The 10,000-nt window shown below is 48.4% G+C and overlaps 1 protein-coding gene across 1 annotated transcript in view; it reads left to right on the top strand.

Annotated features, from left to right (window-relative positions):
• f8 (coagulation factor VIII, procoagulant component) overlaps window positions 1-10,000 on the top strand; it is a 24,480-nt gene that overhangs the window by 5,083 nt on the left and 9,397 nt on the right. Inside the window, exons 9-17 of the mRNA XM_060062290.1 lie at window positions 1-142; window positions 551-638; window positions 1,273-1,490; window positions 1,911-2,061; window positions 2,206-2,415; window positions 3,178-4,064; window positions 4,384-4,535; window positions 4,952-5,117; window positions 7,134-7,367. The exon at window positions 1-142 is cut by the window's left edge and continues 24 nt beyond it. Of these exons, the coding sequence (XP_059918273.1) occupies window positions 1-142; window positions 551-638; window positions 1,273-1,490; window positions 1,911-2,061; window positions 2,206-2,415; window positions 3,178-4,064; window positions 4,384-4,535; window positions 4,952-5,117; window positions 7,134-7,367 (2,248 nt within the window). The remainder of the gene's footprint in view (window positions 143-550; window positions 639-1,272; window positions 1,491-1,910; window positions 2,062-2,205; window positions 2,416-3,177; window positions 4,065-4,383; window positions 4,536-4,951; window positions 5,118-7,133; window positions 7,368-10,000) is intronic.

Here is a 10,000-nt window from a genome sequence, read left to right as displayed (position 1 = left end):
CGTCTCCCCGGAGCAGCTGGGCTTCCAGTACAAGAAGGCGGTGTTTCTTGAGTACACGGACGCAACGTTCACAGCGAAGAAGACCTCGGACGGGACGCTGCAAGGGCCGCTTCTGAAGGGAGAGGTCAACGACCAGGTCCACGTAAGGAGAACCTTCTAGACACAGAGGAAGGGAATTGGAGCAAGGCTCGATCCCATTACACCCCTCTGCACTAGCCCTTAGCCCTACTCCTCGTAGGGTGGGGCCGTCCCAATAGTCATTTATTTAAAGGGTAGGGCTAAGGGGTAGTGCTGAGGGGTAGGGCTAAGGGGTAGGGCTGAGGGGTAGGGCTAAGGGGTAGGGCTGAGGGGTAGGACTAAGGGCTTGGGCCAAGGGGTGTAATGGGATGGGCCCCAAGTCTAATGTCAACAATTCTCCTATTGAACATACAACTAGATGAATGTCATTGAGATTAACTAAGGGAACGACCTCCTGTCTCCATTTAAAATAGATAGAAGAGTTCAAGAATCGCCTTGTCAATCAAAAGATGCCGATGATGTTCTTTTCCAGATCATCTTCAAGAACATGGCGAGTCGGCCGTACAACATCTACCCAACGGGCCTGATCAGCGTCCAGCCACTGGACAGGACTCTGAACAGTAAGGTCACCTCCACACACAGGACTCAGAACAGTAAGGCCTCCACACACAGGACTCAGAACAGTAAGGTTTCCTCCACACACAGGACTCAAATGCCTGTTCCACTTTTCTGGGAAAATAGTGCTGTAACACTGAAATAACTTCTTCAAAATGATCATTGCATTTGAATCACCTCATCCTGCTGAGGAAATGAGCAGAGATGGATCAAAGAATATTGATTTGATCTATTATGATCGATTCATGTCAAGTCAATTTGTCATTGTATTGCCCTTAATGAGAGTTCCAGTCTCAAATGGCTTCACAGGCCACACTCTATGCCCTCTCCTAACCCTAGCTCTCCAAAGACAGGAGGAAGGGGAACGTCCTCTGACTGGACGCTTGCTTTGGCTAGCTTTGAAACCATCCGTCTCTATAACCCTGTTGGGTTTTAAACCCCGTAGGGTTTTAGAGATAAAAAACCTGTAGGTTGCTGGTTGTGGAGTGTCGAGGTGTCCCTGAGCAAGACACCTCACCCTGACTGCTCTGGGCAGAGAGGTGTGGCGCCCCCTTTCTGTATAAGCTAGAGAAAGGATGACTCCCGAGGAGACTCGACTTCCTTTCCCTTCCTTTCCCTAAACCCTGTATCGTTGTACAGAGGAGGCGCAGGACCTGCGCTCCATGGGGGTCCCCCCCAACACCACCTTCAGCTACGTGTGGAAGCTGGGCCCGGACAGCGGCCCCCTGGAGGGGGACCCCCAGTGCCTGACCCAGCTGTACCAGAGCACCGTGCACCCTGAGAGGGACCTGGCCTCGGGGCTGGTGGGCACCTTGCTCATCTGCAAGTACGAGGCCATCGACCAAGTGGGACGCCTGGTGAGAACCCCCCCCCCTAGGAACAGACTCTGAGGGGGTAGAAGGCGGTCTAATTGTTGCTCACTCGTGGTCGATTACATTCAACTTCATAGTCATTGGGCAGCAAAAGTAGAGAACAACAAAATGCAGTAAGCATCCAACAGAATGTGCACGTATGTTTACATATCGCGGTTGGGGTGGGAGTGGGTGTCTTGTGCCTTGTTCGAGAGCGCCTTAACTTCCTGAGAGGTATAAGTCATGTTTTAGTCATTTAAGTTCTGCTGAAATCATATGGTTTAACTTATTTTTTGTTTAATTTCATAAAATGCTATAAGAAATAAAGTTCATCCATTCCCGTTGGTTTAATCTGGCTGAATGTATAAACTCACTGTGCAACACATGGATCTCCTGGTACGTCTCTGACTGAGCCTCTGCCCTCAGGTGGGTCCGGACCAAGAGATGAGCATGATGTTTGCCGTGTTTGATGAGAACAGAAGCTGGTACATCGACCAGAACATCCACACGTACAGCTCCGACCCCTCCAAGGTGGATCCCAGCGACCCCGATTTCCTCAGTTCCAACATCATTTACAGTAAGTAAATCACCCCTCAATTCCTCACACTCCTCACAAGACTTTCCCTTTTGTAGAAAGAAATCAGCGTCTCAAGGACTATGTTATTGGGTGTATGTTAGTGTCTGTTTGCATGCGTCACTCACACACGTCCCTCTCTTCAAGGCGTGAACGGGGGGATGTTCCGCGGGCGGGAGTTTGCGACCTGCCAGAGCGACGTCACCTTCTGGCACGTGGTCAACGTGGGAACGCAGAGCGACTTCCTCTCCGTGTACTTCAGGGGGAACCCCATCAAGCGTCAGGACGCCAACCAATGGGTCCTCACCCTGTTCCCCATGACTGGCGAGACCATCCCCATGGAGGCCGAGCTCATAGGTAGAGAGTAACCCATGGTAACCCGTCCAATGCAAGGTCCATCAAGGTCACGTTTACATTTAGGGAATTTAGCAGACGCTTTTAGCGACTTGCAACCATTCCTTACACCAACGGCGGAGTCAACCACGCAGGGCGACAGCCAGCTCGTCAGGAGCAGCTATGGTGAGGTGTCTTGCTCAGGGATATCTCGGCACTCGGAGGGGCCGGGGAGCAAACTAGTAACCTTTTGGTTACAAGCCAACCCGCTCTACCTCCTGAGCTACTGCTGCCGAGATAGGTCATCTTCATTCACCTTTCCATTGTCTGGTCGAACCCCACAAAATCAGTCAAAATCAACACAGCATGTCTTGGTAAGAGAGACATTGCTTCATACCATAGTCATTTCTAATTAAAGATCCTTTTGTTTCATAGGAAAAAATGTCACTGCACAGGGTGTTGACTAAGAGATATGACATCATTATCTCTATCATAGACATAAACAGGGGAGTGGAAGTGAGTCCTTCCAATATTCATCTATTTAAACATGCTTTTGTTTTCTGTACTCACATACTCAATCCTTCTTCCTTTAGCTCCTGTTTTTTTAATTCCTTTTTGGTCATGTTAGGGGTTTGAACTCCATGACTTCCGATTTACAAACACATCCTATGAATACCTCCACCACTTTAAAAGCAATGGAAACAAAATGTTAACCGCCCAACGTGATCATCACGTAAGAACAATTATGAAGATTCCTGACTGTTTCTTGTCTTTGTTCCGTTTCAGGGGAGTGGGAGATCAGCGCCTTTGACGGCAACCTGAAGAGCCGTGGGATGAGCGTGCGCTACACGGTGACGCCCTGCGATGACAACCCGCTGGTGGACAGGGAGGACAGCCTGCTCAAGGACTACGTCGACAACATGATGTCCATGGGGCCCCGGGCCATGCGGCCCCACAACCGCACGGGGGCCGGGCGCCGCGGCAACAGCCTCCGCAACATCCAGGACCCCTCGACGCCCGACGCCAACGCCACCCGGTTGACGAAGCACGCCGACCGCAACGACACCAACGAGATCACGCCGGGGCACAGCACCGCACAGAACGCCACCGGGACGCCGTCGGAGAACGCCACCGGGACACCGCCAGAGGGCGATGCCGACAACGGCATCCCACAGGCGGTCCTGGAGGCGGTGGAGAGAGAGGAGGAGAGGTTGGCAGCTCTGGACCCGGGGGGCACGGCCCCCAGGGGCCGAGGGAGGAAGAGGAGGCTGGTGGTGGACGGCGATGAGGTCATGAGGGAGGAGGGGGAGGGGGGGTCTGCGGACGGCGAGGCCGGGGGGGGCGTGAGACAGACCCGAGGCATGTCGGGGAGGGAGGGGTCCGAGGCCGGGGGGGGCGCGGAGGAACGGGGGGAAGCGACGCCGGGAAGGAACGAGACGCGCGAGGAGACCAACCACATCCTGGAGGACTCCAGCCTTCTCACGAGGCTGAAGAACCCGGCCCAGAAGCAGGTGGTCCCCCGCCAGCTGGAGCTGGACCTGGAGGAGGTGAGCCGCGTGGACCCCCAGCCCGGGGAGGCCGTGGACCCAGTGGAGCTGAGGGGCCTCAACCACACCGACAACAGGACCGCCCCGCTCTCCCTCTCCATGGAGTACGAGGACTACAGCTCGGGGGTACGGGTTTGTGTGTGTGTGTGTGTGTGTGTGTGTGTGTGTGTGTGTGTGTGTGTGTGTGTGTGTGTGTGTGTCTGTGTGTGTGTGTGTGTGTGTGTGTGTGTGTGTGTGTGTGTGTGTGTGTGTGTGTGTGTGTGTGTGTGTCTGTGTGTGTGTGTGTGTGTGTGTGTGTGCATGTTTTCAGTGCTTCATTCAAACATGACATAATACATGACGTTGGCTATTGTATCGGGTTTTTTTAACCTCCCGACATCTTTACCTATGATCTTTTTAATGGACATACCAATTTGAGATTTTGTATTCTTCATTTCCGTCGTAGGAGAATGACACATTCAGTGAGTACGGTACGATGGACCACGTAGACCCACGCTCCGGCACTGGAGACAACAAATACCGCAACTATTACATCGCTGCCGAGGAGGTGACCTGGGACTACGGGATCAGAATCCCCCCCCAGCTAATCAGACCCAGGTAGGGTGATCCTTGCACCCTGGGGTGATCAGCTGCTAGTGGATGAGGTGTTGGACATTCAGAAAGACAGATAGGATAATGTTCAAAACAGGATATAGTGCAACAACATAAAATTTGTTTCTCACAACCTTCAAGCAATAATGCCATCAATTATGTGTGTTTGAACGATTGATATTTTGTCAATTGAAAGACTGATATTTTGTGTGTTGAAACATTTATGTTTTTGTGAGTTGGAACATTTATTTTTTGTCATTTCAAAGTCTGATATTGTTTGGATTGAAAGTTTCAATCCAAACAATATCACTCTTTCAACTAACACAACATCTATGTTTCAATTTGAAACATAGATTGATATTGTGCATTGAAACATTGATGTTGTGTGTATTGTGAATGCATCGTCTGCCTGTCTTCCTCAGAGAGATGCGTCGAGGGATGAGGAAGTTCCTGCCTGAGTATAAGAAGGTGGTGTTCCGGGCATACACCAATGGGGATTTCAAGCATCCGGTGGTCATCGGAGAACTCCAGGAACACCTGGGCATCATGGGCCCCTTCATCAGAGCCGAGGTCCACGAACAGCTCACTGTGAGTACTGTCCCAAATGAGCTGCTCACTGTGAGTACCGTCCAAAATGAGCTGTTCACTGTGAGTACGGTCCCTAACGAGTACAGTCCCTAACGAGCTACTCACTGTGAGTACGGTCTCTAACGAGTACGGTCCCTAACGAGCTGCTCACTGTGAGTACGGTCTCTAACGAGTACAGTCCCTAACGAGCTACTCACTGTGAGTACGGTCTCTAACGAGTACGGTCCCTAACGAGCTGCTCACTGTGATTACGGTCCCTAATGAGCTGCTCACTGTGAGTACGGTCCCTAACGAGCTGCTCACTGTGAGTACGGTCCCTAACGAGCTGCTCACTGTGAGTACGGTCCCTAACGAACTGCTCACTGTGAGTACGGTCCCTAACGAGCTGCTCACTCTGAGTACGGTCCTTAACGAGTTGCTCACTGTGAGTACGGTCCCTAACGAGCTGCTCACTGTGAGTACGGTCCCTAACGAACTGCTCACTGTGAGTACGGTCCCTAACGAGCTGCTCACTGTGAGTACGGTCCTTAACGAGCTGCTCACTGTGAGTACGGGTCCTAACGAGCCGTCACTGTGAGTACGGTCCCTAACGAGCTGGTCACTGGGAGTACGGGCCCTAACGAGCCGTCACTGTGAGTACGGGCCCTAACGAGCCGTCACTGTGAGTACGGTCCCTAACGAGCTGCTCACTGTGAGTACGGTCCCTAACGAGCTGCTCACTCTGAGTACGGTCCTTAACGAGCTGCTCACTGTGAGTACGGTCCCTAACGAGCTGCTCACTGTGAGTACGGTCCCTAACGAACTGCTCACTGTGAGTACGGTCCCTAACGAGCTGCTCATTCTGAGTACGGTCCTTAACGAGCTGCTCACTGTGAGTACGGGCCCTAACGAGCCGTCACTGTGAGTACGGTCCCTAACGAGCCGTCACTGTGAGTACGGTCCCTAACGAGCTGGTCACTGGGAGTACGGGCCCTAACGAGCCGTCACTGTGAGTACGGGCCCTAACGAGCCGTCACTGTGAGTACGGTCCCTAACGAGCTGGTCACTGGGAGTACGGGCCCTAACGAGCCGTCACTGTGAGTACGGGCCCTAACGAGCCGTCACTGTGAGTACGGTCCCTAACGAGCTGGTCACTGGGAGTACGGTCCCTAACGAGCTGGTCACTGTGAGTACGGTCCCTTACGAGCTGCTCACTGAGCGACACTGTGAACTCCTGTCTTGTGGTCCTAACCGGTGAGTGTTGTGTTTCGTTCGGTTTACTGGGGATTGACGGCTGAGAACAGGATTGAAGTGCAGGAGAGACGTTCTGTTTCACAATAATAATACATAAGTCATTATTCACGGTTCCTTCTGCAATGATCCAGAGTCACCCAAGCTGTGATTGGTTGTTGTACAAAATACAAAAACACCTTCTTTAGATTACTGTTCTGAAGAGATCTCACATAATTACTACTTGGTAATAGCCTGGCTATTGCCAGACCAAGCTCAATCGTAGATGCTCGTTGGTCTGGGGAAGCTGCTGTCATTTTTTTCAGCACAAGAGGCGTGATCAATGGGCCTAGTTCAAAAGACTGCACAATTGGCTGCTTGCCGTCGCTTCCCTGTCGTCATTGTGTTAAACAGCACAATTTTTTTCCAGGGGGAAAAGCTAGCTTGGTGATTGGCTCCCGCAAAAAAAAATCGAAACTACAAGGAAATGTATTGCTCTTTTCCAGACCCTTATGCAGGGTGAACTCAAATCGCCGGCAGAATGGGACGGGGCTACCCAGTCTAACTTGGTAACACTTTACAATAATAATAAGGAAAGAGTAGTGCTAGATTTAATAGAGTGGCGAAATTCACAAACAACATATGTGTTATCCGGGGCATATAAAGACTGGGACCGGAAAATAATTACTTTCTCTCCATTGAAACCATTTATATTTTTCGATCTCATAGGTCCCATGGGTTCTACCGGAAGGGGCGTGACTTCGCCACTCTATTCAATTTAAACTTTGTCCTTTTCTTTGGTTCCAGGTGACGTTTAGGAACAAGGCCTCCAGGCCTTACTCCTTCCACCTCCAGGGAGTGTACGACAAGAGCCAGGGGGGGGGCATGGCCCAGACCCAGACCGACCCAACTGGGGTCCCGGGAGAAGCTGTTCCCCCCGGGGAGTCCCGCGTTTACACGTGGAAAATAACCAAGAAACAAGGCCCCTACGAGACCGAGTTCGCCTGCAAGGCCGGAGCCTACTACTCCACTGTCAACAAGGTGCGTATCCATTCACACAAGTATATCGCAGGAACCGAGGTCAGTAGTTGGAGCATGTTGTCATGTTGAGGCCCTGAGTGTTGGTGGTTCGAGCCTGTCTGATGCCCAAGTGTCCGAACACAAGATTTAAACATTAAAGTGACGTTATGTCACCAGATCACCAGATGACGGCTAATGTGTGATTAGCCGTTACAAGCCATTACTGCCTTTTCCTGTGTTCTAGTGACATTACAAGTGGGCGTGTCCACCTGGATGTATGCTGGATAGATCAGTCTACCAGCCTACCCATTGGACTGTAGTTACATCTATATACATGCTTAGGCAAGGCAAGGCAAGGCAACTTTATTTATATAGCATACACAAGGCAGACTCAAAGTGCTTCACATATAAACATTGTCATACAATAAAATAAAATAATAGATAAGTAAAAGAAAACATATGCAAGAAATGAGTAAAATAGAAAGTGCAATGTATTTAAGAGAAAATTAAATTGAAAGTTAAAAAGGCTTTTTAGTAAGTAAAATTGAAAGTGCAATGTATTTAAGATCAGATCAACAGTCTCTCTGGAACCCAAGTCGGGACTACAACCCGACCTAAAGGAACTTGGTCCTTTCTCTGGAACTCCAATCCAGATTCTAGGACTCTAACCCAGACAGAACTTGGACACAAACTCAGGACTCTAACCCTTATACAAACAAACTCAGGACTCTAACCCTTATACAAACAAACTCAGGACTCTAACCCTTATAGAAATACAAACTCAGGACTCTAACCCTTATACAAACTCAGGACTCTAACCCTTACACAAATACAAACTCAGGACTCTAACCCTTATACAAACAAACAAACTCAGGACTCTAACCCTTATACAACCTTTCTCTCTGGTATCAGATCATGTATTTTTCTGGTAAAAATAGAAAATAAAGGGAAAGTTAAAAAGGCATTTTAGTAAAATAAAGGTAAAGTATTTAAGATTTAGCAGAAAGCTAAAGCAAACATAAAAGTCTTCAATCTTGTTTTAAAGGTGCTCAGAGTTGGGGCAAGTCTTAAATCCTCAGGGAGTTTATTCCAGCTATTTGTTGCATAGTAACTAAATCCTGCTTTCCCATGTTTCGTGTTTACTCTGGGGATAATTAACAGATTGGTCTCAGAAGATCTTAGCGTTCTAGAAGGCTTATGTAGTGGAAGCATATCAGTTAAATATTTTGGGCCTAAACCATGTAGGGATTTATAGGTTAGCAACATGATTTTAAAATCAATTCTCTGACCTACAGGAAGCCAATGTAACGATTTAAGAATTGGTGTAATGTGTTCAGATTTTTTGGTCTTTGTTAAAACTCTAGCAGCAGCATTCTGAACAAGCTGAAGCTTCCTTAGAGTTTGTTTTGGGAGACCTGTAAGGAGACCATTGCAGTAATCAAGCTTACTAGTGATAAAGGCATGTACAAGTTTTTGTAAGTCTTCGGTGGACATGAGCCCTCTAAGTCTTGCTACATTTTTAAGGTGATAATATGCAGATTTTGTAACTGATTTGATGTGACTTTCGAAATGTAAATCAGAATCCATGATAACCCCTAGATTTCTGGCTTTGATTGAGGTTTTCAGGGACAGAGAGTGAAGGTGTTGGGTTACTTTAAGCCTTTCCGTTTTAGCACCAAATACAATTATCTCTGTTTTATCCTCATTTAGCTGAAGGAAATTTCGGCACATCCAGTCTTTCACTTGCTCAATGCACTGGCACAGCAGATCTATGGGCCGATAGTCATTTGGTGATAGCGATACATAGATTTGCGTGTCATCAGCATAGCAATGATGGTCAATATTGTTATTATGCATGATTTGCCCTAGTGGGAGCATGTAGATGTTGAATAAAGAGGGTCCTAAGATCGAACCTTGTGGGACTCCACACATCACGTTGGTTGATTCTGATACAAAGTCGCCAATGGAAACAAAGTAGTTCCTATTTTGTAGGTAGGATCTGAACCAATTTAAGACTGTGCCTGAAAGCCCCACCCAGTTTTCTAACCTGTCCAAAAGTATTGTATGGTCTACAGTGTCGAATGCAGCACTGAGGTCTAGTAGCATTAGTATTGAGGTTTTGCCAGAGTCTGTGTTAAGACGGATGTCGTTTACAACTTTAATGAGGGCGGTCTCAGTGCTGTGCAGGGGTCGAAATCCTGATTGGAAGGTGTCATAACAACCAGTTGATGCCAGGAAGTGATTAAGTTGCTGGAGGACAACTTTCTCAATGATTTTACTTATGAAGGGTAGATTTGATATTGGTCTGTAGTTGTTAATAATAGAGGTATCTAGGCTTCGCTTTTTTAAAAGGGGTTTAATAACTGCAGTTTTCAGGGCTTTTGGGAAGTTGCCTGACTGGAGAGAGTTGTTAACTATCTGCAATATGTCTATTGCTAGGCAGTCAAAAACATTCTTAAAGAGGTTGGTAGGTAAAGAATCAAGGCAACAGGTGGATGGCTTTAGTTGTGTAACAGTTTCCACAAGAGTTTTAGAGTCAATAACATTAAAGCATACCATCCCTGCCACGTTACTTTTGCCTGAACAGGGTGGTAGTCCAACATTTTTGTTTGAAGTGGAGATATTGATGGCGCGTCTGATGCCTTCAATTTTAT

The sequence above is a fragment of the Gadus macrocephalus genome, chromosome 10 (assembly GCF_031168955.1).
Source record: "Gadus macrocephalus chromosome 10, ASM3116895v1".
Classification (NCBI taxonomy): domain Eukaryota; kingdom Metazoa; phylum Chordata; class Actinopteri; order Gadiformes; family Gadidae; genus Gadus; species Gadus macrocephalus.
This window is presented reverse-complemented; position numbering and strand designations above follow the sequence as displayed.